At 54.2% G+C, this 19,004-nt stretch overlaps 2 protein-coding genes across 2 annotated transcripts; one reads left to right on the forward strand and one right to left on the reverse strand.

Moving 5' to 3' along the window:
- Positions 1-580: 580 nt before the first annotated feature.
- LOC125917561 (collagen alpha-3(V) chain-like) lies at positions 581-9,975 on the reverse strand. The gene is made up of 10 exons (XM_049623733.1): positions 9,775-9,975; positions 5,778-5,939; positions 5,495-5,684; positions 5,263-5,419; positions 4,566-4,670; positions 4,091-4,246; positions 2,199-2,312; positions 1,938-2,084; positions 844-891; positions 581-770 (listed from the first exon to the last, which is right to left on the reverse strand). Exons 1-10 carry the CDS (start codon positions 9,860-9,862, stop codon positions 648-650), a joined length of 1,290 nt encoding a protein of 429 aa, XP_049479690.1. The 5' UTR covers positions 9,863-9,975; the 3' UTR covers positions 581-647.
- A 1,758-nt stretch (positions 9,976-11,733) lies between these two features.
- LOC125917560 (retinol dehydrogenase 8) lies at positions 11,734-17,270 on the forward strand. The gene is made up of 6 exons (XM_049623732.1): positions 11,734-11,840; positions 14,313-14,474; positions 15,105-15,284; positions 16,253-16,346; positions 16,636-16,819; positions 16,938-17,270. Exons 1-6 carry the CDS (start codon positions 11,738-11,740, stop codon positions 17,151-17,153), a joined length of 939 nt encoding a protein of 312 aa, XP_049479689.1. The 5' UTR covers positions 11,734-11,737; the 3' UTR covers positions 17,154-17,270.
- The last annotated feature ends 1,734 nt before the right edge of the window (positions 17,271-19,004 follow it).

Genomic DNA, 19,004 nt, shown 5'->3' on the forward strand with positions numbered 1-19,004 from the left:
AGAGGGGGATGGAGGCAGAGAGACAGACAGACAGAGATGAGAGATAGAGATAGAGGGGGAGAGGGGAGAGACAGAGACATAGGGAGAAAGACTGAGATGAAGGACACTCAGGGATAGAGACAGATGGAAGGAGAAAAGCAGGGGATACACCCCCAGAGACAGGACGTGGGCCAGAGTGACAATTCACAGATGGAAAGAGAGATGAGCAAGTGGGGCCAGTGCCAGCTTCAGTGTGGTGTCCTCAGTCCCTGCCTCCCAGATCCATGTTCAGACATACACGTGCCCACCTTCGGCCACATGGCCCAAAACCTCACCCCCCCAAAAGGATACAACCCAGTGGGAGTCTCTTACCGGTAGACCAGGGTCTCCAGGGAATCCTGGGGGGCCGGGAGGGCCTGAGGGGCCGACCACCCCCTGTTGGGGACAGAGAACAGAGGTTCATAAGAAGTGCAAAGCTCGAGCCAGGCCAACTTCTGACCCACCACTGATTCTGACCCCATGCAGACCTCCTTACCCATCACTGAGCCATTCCTGGCCCCTCAGTACTATATTGACCCATACCACCCCCCAACTTTACATCCCAACCCCTATTTTGATTCACCCTTTGAGCCTCAAATATGCAATGATCTTTTAACGATATGGCAATGTTACACCTCAACCCTCCACCCCCGGGTCTCAAATACCCCAACTAGAATAGAAAGGAAGAGGGGGGTGCAGCCATCACTCACTCGGGGTCCTGGGGCTCCTGGAGGTCCCTCAAACTGCTGTCCCTGAGGGAGAAATGAGTGTAACCCCCGTTCTAGCCCAGATCTCTCCACCTCCTCCTAGCCCCAGGCCCCTCACCTGTTCAATCACTGCTGGTTCCCCTTTTGCTCCCTTCTCTCCAGCACCCTAGGGCAGGGGAATGAACAGAAAAGAGACGTGAGCCCTGACCATGGTCAAGGAGAAGAGCATGAACTTCAGGGTGTGCTGTGGGGTCCTAATCCTGGAGCTGCTTCTCACTATCTGGTGACGGGGAACAACTTACTCGACTCCTATGGCCTCACCTGCAGAGTCAGTAGGCAAATGATAACAGTGTATGTCCCCCAGGAAGAAGAATAAATTAAAACAATGGTCGACACATAACAAGCCCTCGGGGTAGGTTGGCTATGAGCATTCCCCTCCTCCCTTGCCCAATACCAAGGCTAGAACCTGGGACCCTTCCCAGTCTGCCCTATTTTCCAAAGCAATCTTATCCAATCCCTTGGCTAAAGGTAGCATCCCTCCGGTTGATGGTTCCCAAGTCTTTATCTTCAGCCTAGACCATGTCCCTTGAACTCCAGAATCTTCTAAACAATCGCCCACTTGGCATCTCCATTTGGATGCCAAGCAGGGGTTGCCAGTTTAGCACATCCAAAATGGGACCCTTGATGCTTTCCATCCGCTCTTCCTTTAGGCGTCCCCATCTTGTTCAAAGGTGCCACCATGCATCGGCTAAGTCATCCTCGCATCCTTCTCCATCTCCAGTAGCAAGACCGGCCCAGATCTGTCCACTTCTTTCTGTCCCCACTGTCACCACCTTGCTCCAGGTCACCAGGCTCTTGCTGCACAGACCACTGGTTTCCCTGCTGCCCCTCTGGCTCCCCCTACAGTCCATATGCTGTTCAGCAGCCAGAAAGAGCTTTTAAAGCTCCAAGTCCGATCAGGCTCCATGAGCTTGATCAAGAGGTTTCTCATCACGCTTGGACGAAAGGCCAAACGCATAATTCTATACACAGAGCCAACCATTCGTGAAGTTCCTGTCACATCAGCATAGTGATAATATTTAGCAACTACAGTGGGGTGGTGGGAAGGCATTCTAGGCAAGATTAAAAAAAGGCAAAAGAGAAAATGTGGTCCTATGTGGTTCCAGGCAGGACCTCCTCCCCGCCCCCCCGCACCCAAATACTCAGACTCACAGAAAAAATCTGGAACTGAGTCTGTGACGGCTGCTCTGCTGCCCGGAAGACAGGGACAATGGTAGGGCCACCTCCTTCTTTGTCTTCTTTGGCTAACTTAGTCTCCAGGGTCCTCAGTTCTGTTCCACTGTCAGGGTCCAGGGGCCCCTGAGAACATTGTGACAGACCCAAGTTTGTCCCTGATGTCCTCATTGTCTGCCACCACCAGTTCCCAGGACTTTCCCTTCCCTTCTCTTCCAGCCGCATCCACTTCCCACCGACCTCTAGCATGGTGACATTGTGGCCAATAGTCACAGTGGTGGTCATGACCAAAGGCGTGGGAATCGGAGGTAAAGTTGAAGCTGGTGTCTCTGTCTGGGGGATGTCAGTGGAGGTCTGCAGCAGGGACAGAAGAAGTATCAGTCCCCCAGGGGAAGCTAGACCCTGCCCCCGCCCCCAGCAATGCCCAGTCCGAGGAAGGAAACAAAGGACGACCCCCCAAAAAACCATCAGTGGGGTGTAAGGTAGGGGACTGGGACTGGTCAATGGAGGCAAACGTGTTCTGACTGGATCAGGACAGCCGCCAGCAGAGGGAGGCCTCTTGTGTGGAAGAAGAGCAAGGCTGGGTCAGGTCTGGGAGACCTAGAAGGCAGAGTGGGGCTGGCTCGATAACCACAGTCAAGGTCCAGTACTTGGGGCCAGACTCTAAGAAGCCCACCCCACATGTCTTCTCCCAAGGCAGAGCTCAGTGGTCAGCCAGCCAGGCCACAATTAGAGAGGCCTGGACAGCTGTAGAGAAATTTGGTCAAGGGCACAAAGAGGGTAGTAGAGGCCCAGGCCCTTCCTGAGGAAGGGGTTGGGGAGGGGTTCTTTTTCTGGGCCTGAAGTGATCGTTTCTTTCTCTCCACTGAGTTAGTACATCAGTGAGAACAGATGGAATGTAACCAGTGACTCTCCCCCAACCAATGGCCTGCACCAAGGATGCCCACCCAGTGACTCACCAGCTAATGATCTCCCATTAATGACCTCTAATGATTCCTACAACCAGGGGCCCATTAGTGACTCCCTAATTAATGACCCCCATCAATATCCCCTGACTAATGATCCCACTAAGGGACTTAACCAATGACCCCTCCAACTAATAACTCACATCACTAGCCTTTATTCCTGTAACTAGTGATCCATCAGCGGCCCCTGCAGTCAATGACTACAACCATTTACTCTCCCATCCAGTGACCTCCCCAACCAATGACCCCCTCCACAACAAGTACTAGCTAGTAGACCCTCAACTACTAAGCCTTACCAGTGACCCCCTAATCAATTATTCCCCTAACCAGTGACCCTCCAACAACAAGCAACCATGAGCGAGCCCATCTATCGCTACCCCACCAATGACCCAAACGGTAATTTCACTAATCAGTGACCCATCAATGCCTTCCCAACTAATAATCCATCAGGGACTCCCAAACCAATTATCTCATCCATGACCCCTGAAAGTCATTTCTCCAACTGGTGACTATAACTGGTGACCCCACTAGTGCCTTCTAATCAGTGATCCCCTACTGATGACCTACCTTCCTTCCCAACTAATAATCCCCATCAATGGCCCCTTCCCATTAACCCTAAACCAGTGACAATAATAACACCAACAGTGGTCTCTATCAATGACTTCCAACAATGACCCCCACTTAGGAACCTCTCAAACATCAACCTCAATCAATATCTCCCTTTAGTGACTTCCCAACCCGCAATCTCTATCAGGAAAGCCAAATAGTGCCCCCCAATTAGACTTCTCCAATGAATAACCCTCACCAGCTACCTAGACCAATCAATCCCAAACAATGACACTCTAACTAATGAACCCATTATTCACTCCAGCTAATTGCTGCCCTTAAGCAGTAGCTTCCATCAAGAACCTCCTAATATAAAGTAATCATCTGGGTTTGCCCCTTTCCTCCAGCCCCAAAAACTGGACATTGAGGAGCAGATATGAGAAAGCTCATAAGACAGTACCAGCCCCCCTGCCACACATAGTTGTCAGCTGAGACAAGTCAAAGGTCAGGGATTGGAGACCAAAGGCATAGAACTTGGATGAGGTACCAGCAGTCAGTAGGAATCAGAGACCAGAGGTCAGGCAGTCAAAGAGCAGAGGTGAGTGGCTGCAGATCCCTTACCTGGTTCTCCACGGAGCCAGGAGGTAGGCTTGGGGTCAAAGTCTCCTTGTTCTTCTTCTTCTTCCTGCCCTTCCCCTTACGACCTCGCCCTTTTTTCTTCCCTTTTCCCTTCCCCTTACGTCGAGGGGCTGGAGTTTCTGGCTCACCCTGGGGGGCCTGGGAAGAGGACCTCCATCAGGTCCAGAGCCCCTCAGCAGAGCCCCCATGGCTCAGTCATCTGGGACCATGCTGGCACATGGCTCATTGGTCCCATGTTTTGAACCCAGGGCTCACTCAGTCCTGTGACCTAGGATCAAGCATACAATCTGGATCCAAGAATCACTCAGTTATGTGACTTAGATCAAGGTCACTCATGCCTAGGATCTTCTTGAGGGCAGGAGTCACTCAGTCCCAGGTAGGGGTCAGAATTCACTCATTCCTGAGATCTGGATCCAGGGATGATTCAGCCTGACCTCAGGACAAACGCCTCACTTACCCCTGTGGCTACAGGGTCGAGGTTGTCACAGCCAGGAAGGTACCGCTCACAGGCCTGGAAGGCAGCCTGAGGATCCGGACTTATCAGCAACTCCTGAATATCTCCCTGGGGAGAGGATGGGGGCCAGGGAAAGAAAGCCACAGGCTGACTCTGACACCCTATTCCAAGCACCAAGGCTTGGTATTTCTCTACCCAGGGCCCCATAAGTATAAAGAGTGGGTGGCCCCACCACAGCCCCCACAATCCCTCTGAGAGGGAGGAAGATTCTGTCACGGTCACACCAAATCACAGCCATAAATCATACCCTACAACACCTGTCCCATCAGAGGCACATTTGTTCCTTTGCCCCCAGGCACCTGACACCTAATATGTGCCAGGTGCCCTTTAAGGTGTTGGGGATAAGGAGGGGAACAAGATGAATGTGGTCCCTGGCCCCCTGGAGGGGACACACATCACAACCACACACAGTCACACACCATCGTAGCAACCAGTAGAGTCCCACGTCTCCACCGTATTCTACCACGAGTCAAGCATGCGCCACCACGTACTATTGTTTTGTGGCCCTACGATCTCACGCACCGCAAGATGCACAACGATGCATTTCGCTCCCTCTCCTCAGCTTCCTGGACCTGGGGTGAAGCTGGACAAAACGCCTTCCCGTCCCCTGCCTCAGTTTCCCCGACCACTGAATCCCTACCTCAAAAGTCTCCTCCCCGAGGTCCTGGGTGCCCAACACAGTGAGTCCAGCTGTGCTAATGAATCGAGGCCCCTGGCCCAACGTGGGGGGCTGAGGTTCACAGTCGGCCACCAGAGTCACCATCCTGCCATCCACACTGATTGCCACACGGTGCCACCTGCAAGAGGACAGTCTCAGTCGGGGGTGCTTCTCACCCCACTTCTCTCTGGACCCCAACCTTCCCTATACTCACCTGCCATCCATGAGGTTGACCTGCTGGGGGAGGGGGCTGAAGGAGTCACCTAGGAGACCCAGAGCTGGCCCCAGAGCCAGGCCCAGCTGCCGAGCACCACCCTCATCATAAATGGACAGAAGGACAGATTGGTTGGCTGGCTGGCCCCGCAGAGTGATCAGCACGGAAAAGTTCTCGGGAAAGTGCCCATCTGAAGGGGCAGAGGGAAAGGGGCAGCTTAGAGGGCCTGGCAGGGACCCATGCTCCCAGGATGACCCCGCCAACCCCTCCTGCACTGACTCACCTGGAAAAAGCTCCCACGTAGGGGTGCCAAGTGTGGTGGCCTTGCCAACCCTGAATGCCCGGTCACCCTCCGGGGCCCTCTGGGGGCAGAAGCCAGGCCCTTCAGAGACCCCAGCCTGGCCCCCTCGCACACCCAGGGCCTTCAGCACATCCACAGGGTCTGCTGTAGAGAGAAGCCGGGGTGCAAGGCAGTTAAAAAAATCTAGGACTCCATGTGAGCAGCTCAGGTTTGGGGGCTTCAGCCCCCCACGGTGTCTGTGGGTCAGAGAGAAGGAGCAGGCGCGGGACCTGACCCACCTCACCACCCCACAGCTGTTCCAGCCTCGTCAGCCTGTTGACTCCTGTTCCCCACCACCCCCCCGCTTGGTTTTTGGTAGGGGAAAAAAAAAAGCTGACCTACTTCTGGGATGAATCAAGGCTTCCTGGCCTGAGCCCCAGAGCCAGACTGTCCCCCTCTCTGCTCTCCCCCGCACCAACTCCCTGTGGCTGCTTCCCAGCCTGAAGCCCCCTGCCAGGGGAAACCCTTGGAGAGGGGGGGCTCCTAGTGTGTGTCTCCCCCACCTCCTCCCTCTGACCTCCTCCTTTGACTGCCACTTCCTCTGAATTCCTCCTCCCTGATCATCACCCATGATCTACTCTCTTTCGCCACTACCTCTCCTGACTTCTTCCTTCTGACCCCCTCCTTGATCACCATCACCCATGACCTCCTGTTTCTGCCTAACCCAGTCTCCTCCATCTGACCTGTGACCTCCCCATTTTATCACCTTCTCTGACCTCCTCCTGATGACTGCCTCTCTCTAATAACCTCCTGACCTCCTCCCTCTGACCCTATCCCTCCTGACCTCCTCCCTCTGACCCTATCCCTCTTATCCTAGCAAAGGAGGGAACTGGTGTGGCCCAACCAGATCCTAATCCAGGCCATCCTACCAGCCCCACCCCACACAGCAGGCCAGTGCTAAGTGGAACCACATGGCTTGGGCAGGGGAGGGCGGGGGCTTCCTCTGGGCCCAAAGCCCCTGCCTGCTCTCCCCTCCCCCCAGCAGACTGTCCCACTGACCCCCTGACCCAGCCTCTTGGCAGGAGCCAGATTCTGTCAAATCTGTCCATGACCTCACCCTGGGGGCGGTTCTACTGACCTCACCATTGGGAGTGAGGGTGGGGGGCCAGACTTGGGGGAGATAGGGGCTTGGATGAGGGACCCCCATCCCAGCTCCTCCTGGGTCAGACCCTTCATTCTCCAGATTTACAGACACTTATTCCAGCCTCCGCTCACTCTTGCCTCCAACCTCCTGTTCTGTCTTTCTCCTCTCCCCCTCCCTGCCCTCTCTCTGTCCCACTTTCTGTGTTGGTCTTTCCAGGTCTTTCTCTGCATCCAACTCTGAATCAGTCTGTCTCTCTCACTCTCTTGTTTCCTAGCTCTTTCTGCGTGTCTCCTGGTACTTCATTGGTTCTCCTTCCTCTCTGTCTCTCTGTCCCTCTGTCCCTCCTCTCTCTCCCTCTCCCTCTCTCTCTCTATAGATAGATAGATAGATAGATAGATATACATATACATATATATACATATATACACATATCTGGCGGGGGTTACTCTCCTCATCCCCCTCTCTCTCCATACACACACACACACACACACACACACACACACGCACACACACACCCCTGTTCTGCTGCTGCCACCACCAGCCCCGTCTCTAATTGCCTGTTCTCTGGCTAGGCTGTCATTAAGAGGTATTTGGGTTACAGTCCCCTGAGACTAAGATCTGGGCTCCCAGGCTCTGTCAACCACAAGGGTCACTCCCCCATGGAATGATCATCCCAGCTGCCCCCTCTCCAGGCTGGAGCCCCAGGGAGGGCTGAGAGTCACGACCCCGTACAGTATGGCTCTCCCAGGCTTTCCCCTCACCCAGATCCCTGTCTCGATGCAGCAGGAATGGGTGTCCCCTCAACCAGCTGCTCAGTCACATTTAAAAAGTCCTTCTCAGCACCTAATCCAAATGTCTCTTGCTTCAATCTTGCATATCTTCTGTAGTGACCTTTCAGAAACTGACTGCCCTTTCTTTTCATGGCTGGCTTTGTGACAAGGGGACACACAAGAGGCATTGAGTCCTGCCTGCAGGGTCAGAGGGTGGGGGTCTGTCAGGGACCCAGCCTGACCTTCCCCCACTCTCTCTACTGTCCTGGTCAGGGCCCCAGGAAGATGTTGGATGGGGTCTAGGATATGAAGGGAGGCAGGCAGGGACTAACTAGGCTGGGGCATGGTTGGGATCTCCTCAGATGTTCAGGAGAGCACAGGTGTGGGTGTGGGTGCTACTGTGTACATGAGATTGTGTAAGCAAGTGCATGACTCTGTATGGACCAGGGAATGGCTGAGCACGTTGTCAGCATAGGCCAAGGATTTGGCCTACAATGGAGAGCGAGGTGCAGCTATTTGATGTGTGGGTGGGTATCTCCTGGCAGTGAGTCCACAGTCCAGCTGGTCATGCAGGTGAGTCTGTGATTATAATAGGCGACACTTGAGATGGGGAACTGTGGTCACATGGGAGAGTACAGACAAGTCGGCGAGCAGGTGACTGGTTGCGAATGCTGACTGTGTTGTGTGGATACCAGTGCACACATGTGCAAGAGTTGGAACGTGTAGGAGGGTGACAAAGGCTGTGACCCTGTGGCGGGTGGCTGCTGGGGTTGCCTGGGGCGTGGGCCCCGGTGTTTCACTTTGGGGTGTCCCAGAGGGCTTATATTTTGAATGGATGCCTATGATGGCACGAATGTATGGATGTGTCAGCATGGGAATGGGACATAGGCCAATTTAGGATAATCCACGTGAACAGGCACCTCCCTGAACTCCAGAGAAAGTGAGAAAGTGCAGGATGGGTGTGTGTGTGTGTGTGTGTGTGTGTGTGTGTGCGTGTTGGGGGACTGAGCTCACCCTAGGGAGCGATTTCCAGGAGGCTCTAGCCCAGCCTCTCTCAGACGCCACTTGAGGGACCACAACCTTCCCAAACCCCTGGGCGCCCCCAACCGCGAACCCTATGGGGCGGAGCTCGGCGCTCAGCCAAAAGCGCGCAGCTGGGCGTGCGTCAGCGCTGACTCACCCGTCCGCCGGCCCCCGGGACCCTTGGGGCCCCTGAGAAATTCCTCGGGAAAAACACCCGCAGCTCGCTCGGCTGGGGGGAGCAACTTCCACTTCCGCCCCCGCCCGCGCTCCGCCCCGCCCCGCCCCGCGCCCCGCCCCGCCTCGCCCCTCACCGCGGCCCTCCCGAGGCCCTGTCCATGGTGCTGATCGCGGCTCTGGGGAGCGCGGGGTGGGGGGAGGGGGGAGAAGTGGGGACAGAGGAGGTGGGCGCGCGCCAATTGGAGGCAGAGGAGGGAGAGGAAGAATAGGATGGAGCCATTAGGGGAGATGGAAAGGAAACTCTGAGTCCCCGATTAGCCCCCTCCCTTACTCGTCCCCACTCACCTTCACCCCCAGAATCACCCACTCACGTCCTCATGGGCGATTGTTTACGCCCCAGAATCACAACAGACCCTCATCGGGTCACCCAAAGACAAACAATCATACGCGTAACGCTCACGCGATTATTCTCTTAGGTCAGCCCCACACAGACACACCCACAACTCACAATCACCATACCCTTGGCCAGGAATCACCCATCACCCACATTCATACAATAGTCGTCAACTCCCACACCCACTTTCCCACACACGATTTCACTTCAAATGGCCTCACACACACATTGCCGAACACACAACTCTACGTCGCATTCATTCCAACGCATCCACCAGTAAAACACGGCCACACGTTTCCCCCCTCCCGCCAGCTGTCACACCCACAAATCGCCCAGAGTCTGACACGCGAGCCCGAACACAACACCCTATCCACGCGCAATGCGCACGCCCCCCCTTGCACGCCCCCCCCCATTCCTGACTCCACCCCATCTTTAGGACCTCGTTAGATCCTGCACCGGGGTCCTTTTCCTATCTCCTCCCTCCGGACTCACCGGCCTGCGTCCGGAGCAGAAGCTGCAGCGAGGCCAGGAGCAGGCAGAGGCCGGCCCGCGGCTGGCTCAGGCCTCGGCGACTCCCCATCCCGGCGGGCCCCACACGCAAGGCGGGGACCGGCCGGGGCGTCTACGGGGCGCGGCGTCTCCTCGGGCTCCGTGCGCTCACTTGCCGCGGCCGGCTCCACTCGGGATCGGCAGGAGACTGCGGGAGACCCCGCCCTGGCCTCGCCCTGCGCTCCAGAGCCCGGCCGGGCGGGGCTCGCTGGAAGGAGGGGGGGGGGTGGCTGACAGCTGGTGGGGGAGTTGGGAAAGTTTGTGCTGAGTGCTGATTGGCCGGCCAAGGCCGGAGCCCTGGGCAAGGAGCTGGGTCCTCTATGCCCCACCCCACAGTGGAGGAAAAGGGTCACTCCCACCCAGCCTTAGAATTCGGGGTCCCAGACTTACCCCAAACTCTTTCCTCCTAACAGGCTCCCTCAAGGGAAGTCTTAGCCTCATTCAAACCTTCAGCCTCCATCCAAGCCCTGGAATTAATGGATATAGCTTTGTACCAAATCTATTCTGTCTCACCCAGGCCCCCAAATGGGGTTCCAGACTGATGCCCAATTCTCACTCATTTCCTTTACCCCAGTGCTTAGTCACACTATGAAAGGTCCCAGCTTCATCCCAAGGCCTTCCCTTCAGGTGTCTAAATAGAGAATCCTGATCCCACCTCCAACCTCACCCCAGATTACAAAGTGGGGTTCCCAGCTTTACCCCAAACTCTCATTTCCCCACCTAAATTCCAGAATCGGATGTCCTGGCCTCACCCCCAAACCCTCGACATGCATTCCAAAAACATAGCTCTCTACTTCCCCCCAAACTCTTAACCTTCAAACAAAGGGTCCCATCTCCCATCTCTAGCCTTCCTCTCCCCTCTCCCTGACTCAGGTCCCCAAATGGATGCCCTAGCCCCAATTCCAAATCTTCACATATGCCCCTATTAAATGGGGGAGTCTTGCCCTATCTGAAAACAGGGCACTGCCGCAGGGGGAGGTGGCGGGGAGGTGGATCCCTGCCACGTTTGGGGGTGAGGCAGAGCTGTCTCTCATCCTACTGGGACCCCCCACTGTGAAGTTCCCTCCCCCCCCCCCCAGGGGGTCACATGGAGCTGTCTGTGCAATTGAACAAGCACAGACTTGCAGGATCTCAGGGTGCTTCTGCAAGGAGGAACCCAAGGGGCGTATCCTGGGCCCTAAACTGCCCCACCATGGAGAAGAGGGAGAAGCCGGCAGTGTCTCCCTCCCAGGCTCTGGCTCCACGGACAAAGAGTCTCTGTGTCCCGGGAGAGGAGGGGTGGGGCCCCATCTGGCCTGAGGGTGAAATGGGGGCTGTGGGGTGGGGAGAGAGAGGGAATCTCCCCAAGCTGCTCCTCCTCCCTCCTCAGGGACCTTGAGGCTAAGACTTCTCCTGCTAAAAGATTCTCATAAAGATACTGCCCTGCCCTGCCCTGCCCTGCCCTGCCTTGCTGGGAAGTTCTTCCTAGTCTAACCCCATCTTCGGACATATCTATGCCCATTCCCCTTTTTGAAAGGACCCTTCTGGGACCACACTCGCTGTCATTTTCTCTCATTCTCTCCCTCCAATCAGAGATTCTTTGCCCAGAATAGAGACAGGAAGGGAATACCCCTGCTAGTTCCCCCAGCCCTAAATAATTTGAAATCATAATAAAAAGACCCTAGTTATGAGTGTAGCAGTGAGGAGAAGAAATTTTTCACAGATAAAGGAAAGAGGCTATTTTGAGGTTAAAGGTTTCCTCCCAGCTGCCTGTCCAGGGTCCGTTCAGAATTGGCATCATCTGGGACCCCTTCGCCTTGCGGGGAATCCGTTGGAGGGTGTCTAGGAGGGGGCAGAGGAGCCAAGGGATGGGTGGCAGGAGTCAGGTGCTGGCCAGCAGAGGTCACCCATCCAGGGAGGGATCAACATGGCCGACGCACCCCGGACTGTACTGATCTCAGGCTGCTCGTCGGGAATTGGCCTGGAGCTCGCAGTACAGCTGGCTCATGACCACAGGCAGCGCTACCAAGGTTAGAGGCCCAGGGTGGGGCCGGGAAGGGCAGGGGTGGGCACGGCTTCTGAGGACCTTCAGCCGTCCTGGCACTATTTCCACTAGCCCATCCCTTCAGCTGTATTTGTGGGCTTGAGGAGGACCCAGGACACATGGAGGCCCCCTTCCCACCTCTGCTCAGGAATCACCCCTTCATCCAACCAATATTTCTTGTGCACCTACTGGGCGCCAGGCACTATTCAAGGTGCTGGAAACACAGCTCTGAACAAAATAGACAAAAATCTCTGCCCCGAGCAGTGGTGTGAGGGAGGAGAGGGAGAACAGACAATAAACAGATTTTAAAATTGTATAATATGTCTAGTGCCAATAAGTGCTAAGAAGCAAAATAAAACAAGGGTAGAGTGTGGTAGGAAGTGGGAGGTTGGTGATACTTTTTAAAGGGCTGGTGGGGAGGGCTTCCCGGAGGCTCCACTTCTCATTCCCTAGGACTCCCCTCCCCCACCCCTCCCCTGATTACCGCTCCAAAATAAGCCTCTTAAGTGACCCTGACCTTGGGGGCTTAAGGGGGTGGGGGTGGGGGGCTCTAAATCTAGGGACCTGGCCTCCTGCAACTCTGGAGTAAAGTGCCCCAGTCTGCACCCCCCCCCCACCCCCCACCCCCCGGGAACCTCTGACCCAGAGCACGCTGGAGCTGAAGTGGGCACAGGGCCACTACGTAAGAGGAGGTTGCAGAGGGCAAGGGCATTGCCCCAGTTGGCGGGGCTGATTCTCCCAGCCCTCTGCCCTCTGTCTTAGACACACACACACAGCTTTGGGTGTGACAGTCTGAGGGTCAGGGTGCAAGGAAGCCATAGCACTGCATGTGTCTCCGTGCACACGCAGTGAGTGTGTAAAACTGCTGAAGGATGTTTATTCAATCACTTCCCGGCCTTTTGGCGAAGATCAGGTGTGAAGGATGTTTACCGAGTGCTTCCAGTGTGCCAGGTTCTGATCAAAGTGTCTCGCATCACGTGTATCAGTTAATCCCCGTATCACCCCTATGAGGTGGCCATTACCATTAGCTCCATCTTAGAAGTGAGGAAACTGAGGCACATTGGGCCAAAGATCCTTGCCCAAGGTCGCCCAGCTGGAAAGTGGCAGAGCCCGGATTTGAACCCAGGCAACCCAGTCCCTGTGGCCACACCTGTCACTGTATGTAGATGCATGTGGTCCCATTCATCTGTGCAACACCCACGAATCACACGGGCCCACGGATCACGTGAAAGTGCCCACCAGGGCTGTGCATGTGTGATTGTGGGTACATGCACGAGGGGTACAAACAGGTACGCAGGTATTTGAGCTCAGCACGCCAACAAACCCAGGTTGTTGTAGGGGCGGGACAGACAAGGAACTTCACTTTGCTGAGCCTCAGTGTGTCAGCCACTTCACCTACTTGTCCTGGCTTCTATTGCTAAGTAGCAAATCATCCCAAAACTTATGGTGTAATAGAACAACTGTAATCATCTGTCTCTCATGTTTTACAAGGCCATAAATTTGGAAGGGCTCGGCCAGGCAGTTCTGGCTCAGGGTCAAAGGCTACAACTGGAACAGTGCGGGGTAGTCATGGGCCTGGGCAGGCATGAACCTCAGGGCTTCTCCATGTGGTCCCTCTATCTGGCTAGCTTGGGCTTCCTCCCAGCAAGGTAGCCTCGGGATAGCTGGGCCGCTACAAGGTGGCTGAAGATTTTGAGAGTGAACGTTACAGCAAACAAGGCAGAAACTGCAGCATCTTTTCTGGCTGAATCCCAGAAGCCATCCAATGTTACCTTCACCCTATTCTATGGACTCCCGGCTAGTCACAAGATTCAAGGAGAGGGACATGAGATTTCATGACTTGAGGGGGAGCAGCAAAGTTCTCAAAGAGCGTATGCGATGAAAGATATTGTGGCCATCTTTGGAAAATTAGTCAGTGGCCTAACCATAGGGAGGATTAGAGTCCTAATCATTGGAAGGATTAGAGGTTTATAAAAGTGTTTAGCACAGCGTTTGGCACATGGCAGGTATTTAATAAGCTGAAATTTCTGTGGATAATGGAAACATGGCTATTTGCATGTACACACACACACACACACACACTGACCCTAAGTATGTATTTCTTTCCTCAAGGCAATATGTTCTATGTTTATTTTATTGGCTTCCTTCCTGGGCTATACATTCTGTGAAGCCAGGGACTTTGCCTATCTCATTTCATGCAATAGTCTCAGCACCTAGAATAGGGCACAGTGGATACTAAGTAGGTGCTCAGTAAAGGATGGATGAATGAATGGATGAAAGTACAGGTAAGTGAATGTACACAAATATGCATTTGTGGCCGTGTAGTGAATGTAAGTATGTAAACCTATGGGTCCCCATCCCTCTGTGACTGTTCATGCAAGATGATGGAAATACATGCAAATGAATGCAGAGGGAAAAGGAGCCCAGTGCCTGACCCAACACCGGTCTCTGTTCCCAGTGGTGGCCACCATGAGGGACCTGGGAAAGAAGGGGGCACTGGAAGCAGCTGCTGGAGAGGCTCTGGGGCAGACCCTCACCGTGGCCCAGCTGGACGTGTGCAGTGACGAGTCAGTGGCCCAGTGTCTCAGCTGCATCCAGGGAGGGGAAGTGGACGTGCTGGGTGAGACCGAACAGCCCCCGGGGGTCACTCCCCTCCCTGCCCTAACCACAGGTCCTCGTCCCAGCGAATCCTCTCCACTGTCTGAGCACCAGCTTTCCTGCTTCACCAGAAACCTGTAGCCCTGGACAGAAGGGGTAGACAAGCCGGCTAAAAGCCCAGGGTACCTGTTTATTAAGGATACAAGAATAAACTTGAGTCCTGGGTGTAGGATGGATTTTATTGAATAGAACTTCCCACATTTGGAGAAAACCATATGCAGTTGGAAAAATTACTCTGATGAGTCATTTTGGGGAAAGAGCTTCTGTTGAAGAAGCGACACAAGTTCCCTCGGAGGCTTTTGAAGGAGGGCAGGTGTGGCTGTTCTGATGCAATGTGGGGTCAGAGCTGAACGGCTCATGTATTAAGGGGAGGCTGTTCCCAGCAGCCCTTCCCCCCCACCCGGGGTTCAGGGTCCCTATAACAAATGTTAAACTATATGTAAAAATCACCAGGGCTCCACACTCTTCCACTCGAGATACTCTGGCCTGGCCCTGAATTTGGAGCAGGGGATGGGATGATCCAGGGAGTGTCCCTACAGGAGTGGCACTAGAAAGGTTTGGGGGACCTCAATGTAACCTCACCCCCCCTTAGTGAATAATGCTGGAGTGGGCCTGGTGGGGCCCTTGGAGGGGCTCAGCCTAGCTGCCATGCAGAACGTCTTCGACACCAACTTTTTCGGGGCTGTGCGTCTCGTCAGAGCTGTGCTTCCTGGCATGAAGAAAAGGAGAAAGGGCCACATTGTGGTGGTCAGCAGTGTGATGGGGCTGCAGGGTAAGCCCTGGGGACCCATCCCTGCGAATCCCCCCAGTGTCTGACCCTCCCCAGGCCGGAAGGATGGCAAATAGGTTTTAGCTCATACTCCAAATGAGCCTGTGTGGGGAAGGATTCCAAAGCTCTGAAGGAAGAATTTCTGGAAGAGTCTATGTCCACCATACTGTAAGAGGAGGCAGTGGTCTTACAAATACGGCCAATGGCCATCCACATCCAGTATCAGACCTACTTCCCGACACCTCTACAAGTCTCTCCCATCTCCCGAAACCCAAAAGAACCGTCAGAACTCCTCTGTGACGTTTTCTTGCCAAACACCTCCAACCAAGCCCTGGCGACGTCTAGCTCTGGGGCTCTGAGGTTCTGCAGAAACGGAGAGCAGTGATTGCTCAGTGATGTCTGCTATTGGCCTGCTATGGAGACCACCTGTTTGCCATCCAGGCTCCTGGGTCTTTCCTCCTTGAGTCCCTCTAGACTCCCTTCCTCCCCAAGGAAACGCCCTGGGATCCGCCCCCCTCCTCAGCAGGCCCCTTATAGAATCCCCCTTACTTGTTAAGAATCTGATTCTACTACTCAGCCCCATCTCTTTGGTCCCTCTTCCAGCTGTACCTCCTAACCTCAGGGGCTACATTCCCTCTTAATAAAAACAGAGAAGAGCCCCAGTGAATCGGACTTGACTTCAGGGGCCCTGGAAATCCTATGCTCAAGTGGCCCAGAGGTTTAGAGGATGGAGGGAAGAAGGGTTTTCCAGGGCTAAGGACAGGTGGAGCACAGGGCAACCCAGGACAACCTAATCCTGAGCCCATATGCTCCCATCACACATACATACACTCACCATGTTGGCCCTCGATAGCCCCTCATTCTGATCTTCAAACCCTCTTTGCTCTGTCTCCTGAAGACCCCATGTCCCTCCGGACCCACAAGCCCATCACCCAGACCCCAAAGGGCTCAACCTCCTCCAATCCTCTCAGGTGTCGTGTTCAATGAAGTCTACGCAGCCTCCAAGTTCGCCCTGGAGGGATTCTTTGAGAGCCTGGCTGTCCAGCTGCTGCAGTTCAACATCTTGTGAGGCGGGCGTTTGGGTAGTGAAGGGGGAACGGGAGACAGTGATGGGGAAAGACAAGGGAAACGGAGGCAGCAAGGAGGAGTGGGGTGGGAAGGCAGTGATGGTGGGGAAACGGAATCAGGAATGAGGAAAATGGAGGTATGGGAAGAGGATGGGCAGTACCAGGGGAAGGGCAGTGGATGGGCTGGGGAACCAGGAAGGATGGGGAGAGTGAGGAGGAGAGGGACGTTAATGGGGCCGCGAGGGGGTCGGGGTACCAGACCCCGGTGCCCCTCCCTATATCCCCAGCATCACCCTGGTGGAACCTGGTCCAGTGGTCACTGACTTTGAGGGGAAGCTCCTGGAGCAGGTTTCCACGGCCGAGTTCCCAGACACTGACCCTGACACCTTGCACTACTTCCGAGATTTCTACCTCCCAGCCTCCAGGGAGCTCTTTCGCTCTGTAGGGCAGAGCCCACAGGATGTGGCCCAGGTGAGTGGGGCGAGGGGGAGCGCAGAGCCCCAAGGACGTGGCTCCGGGGGATGGGAGGGTGCCTCACCCTGCAAACCCCGCCTCCCTGAATCCAAGAACTCAGGGCTCCACCCCATAGGTCATCGTCAAGGTCATCAGTTCACCCAGACCCCCCCTGCGCCGACAGACCAACGCCCGCTACACCCCGCTGGCTGCACTCAAGGCTGTGGACCCCTCCGGCAGCCTTTACGTGCGCACCTCCCACCGCCTGCTCTTCCGCTGGACGCGCTTCCTCAACCTTGGCCTCCGATGTCTGGCCTGTGGCTGCCTCCGCATCCGAATATGGCCCCGGTGAGCAGAGCTTCACCCGCCTCCCCCCCCACCATGGTCAGGGCTGGGGCAGAAAGAGGGAGCCTTGGACCCTGGGCTGAGGAGCCCAGAGTAGGGAGGCCGGAGCTGTGTCTGGGAAGGTAAGGTAGGCTTCCTGGAGGAGGGGACATTGTTGCTGGACCTTGAAAGATGAAATAGACTGCCTCATTCAACCTCTGGACTTTATTATCTTGGGCCTGGAGATACAAGGATGATCTAAAACGCCTTCTACATAGAACCGAGTCGACTAAGGGGTCTTCAAGACTTTTCCGGTCACACAGCCCATCAGCAAAATGTTTCATGCACTCACCAGCGGCACATGTATATTTTTTTCATCAGATATATATTTGTTACCACTAGCAATCCCTATATTAAATATTTAATAAAGCTCAACTCCCTATGTCTAAATAAACAATTTAAAAAGCAATAAGGTTCACTTCACACACATTAGAACGACTGCTATAAATAAACCGCGCAAACAAACAAAACTCGAGAAGATAACAAGTGTTGGTGACAATGTGAGGAAATTGGAACCCTTGTGCACTGTCGGTGAGAATGTAAAATGGTACGGTCACTATGGAAAATAGCACGATAGTTCCTCAAAAAACGAGACAGAATTATCACGTGACAGCAGTTCCACTTCTGGGTGTGACCCCAAAGAATTGAAAGCAGGGTCTCAAGGAGATATTGGCACACCCACATTCATGGCAGCATGATTCACAACAGCCAAATGTGGAAGCAACCCCATCAACGGGTCCATCAACAGAAGACTGGATAAACACAATGAGGTACATCCATTCCATACGATGGAATATTATTCAGCCTTAAAAAGGAAGTCAGTTCCAACACCTGCTACAACACGAATAAACCTCGAGAGCATTATACTCCGTGAAATAAGCTAGACACGAAAGGACAGATACTGTAGGATTCCACTTGGATGAGGTCCCTAGAGGAGTCCCATTCACAGAGATAGGAAGTAGATGGTGGGCTCCAGGAGGGGGTGGGGAGTCAGTGTTTTGGGGGGACAGAGTCTCCGTTTGCAAGACATAATGAGTTCTGGAGATGGGTGGTAGGGAGGGCTGCACAACCACGAGAATGTACTTAATGCCACAGAACTGAACACTTAAAAACGGTGAAGATGGTAAATTTCGTGTTATGTACATTTTATCACAATTAAAATTTTTATTTTTCATTATTTTTTATGTTTATTTATTTTTGACAGAGAGAGAGAGAGCGTGAGTGGGTGAGGGGCAGAGAGAGAAGGAGACAGAAGATCTGAAGCGGGGTCTGGGCTGACAGAGGAGAGCCCCACGCGGGGTCAAACTCATGAGCCATGAGAGATCATGACCTGAGCTGATGTCAGATACTTAACCGACTGAGTCACCCAGGCACACCCACAGTTAAAAATTTTTAAAAAGCAGGAGCCTGGGTGGCTCAGTTGGTTAAGCATCCGACCCATGATTTTGGCTCAGGTCATCATCTTTTTTTTTTTTTTTAATTTTTTTTTAACGTTTTATTTATTTTTGAGACAGAGAGAGACAGAGCATGAATGGGGGAGGGTCAGAGAGAGAGGGAGACACAGAATCCGAAACGGGCTCCAGTCTCCGAGCTGTCAGCACAGAGCCCGACGCGGGACTTGAACTCACGGACCGTGAGATCATGACCTGAGCTGAAGTCGGACGCTTAACCGACTGAGCCACCCAGGCGCCCCTCAGGTCACGATCCTGTAGTTTATGAGTTTGAGTCCCACATCGGGCTTCACGCTCACAGTGTGGAGCATGCTTGGGACTCTCTCTCTCTCTCTCTCTCTCTCTCTCTCCCTCTCTCTCTGCCCCTC

Source organism: Panthera uncia, unplaced genomic scaffold (assembly GCF_023721935.1).
Source record: "Panthera uncia isolate 11264 unplaced genomic scaffold, Puncia_PCG_1.0 HiC_scaffold_2006, whole genome shotgun sequence".
NCBI lineage: Eukaryota > Metazoa > Chordata > Mammalia > Carnivora > Felidae > Panthera > Panthera uncia.

What these genes read in the sequence shown, in the direction of transcription:
- LOC125917561 (XM_049623733.1), bottom strand. Translation starts at nt 9,862, where the DNA reads ATGGGGAGTCGCCGAGGCCTGAGCCAGCCGCGGGCCGGCCTCTGCCTG. An exon ending in TCGGGGAGGAGACTTTTGAG is followed by an intron (nt 4,671 to 5,262) that starts GTAGGGATTCAG and finishes TCCTCTCCCCAG; the next exon opens with GGAGATATTCAGGAGTTGCT. An exon ending in ACAATGTCACCATGCTAGAG is followed by an intron (nt 2,085 to 2,198) that starts GTCGGTGGGAAG and finishes CAATGTTCTCAG; the next exon opens with GGGCCCCTGGACCCTGACAG.
- LOC125917560 (XM_049623732.1), top strand. Translation starts at nt 11,738, where the DNA reads ATGGCCGACGCACCCCGGACTGTACTGATCTCAGGCTGCTCGTCGGGA. An exon ending in CCACAGGCAGCGCTACCAAG is followed by an intron (nt 11,841 to 14,312) that starts GTTAGAGGCCCA and finishes CTCTGTTCCCAG; the next exon opens with TGGTGGCCACCATGAGGGAC. An exon ending in GCCCACAGGATGTGGCCCAG is followed by an intron (nt 16,820 to 16,937) that starts GTGAGTGGGGCG and finishes TCCACCCCATAG; the next exon opens with GTCATCGTCAAGGTCATCAG.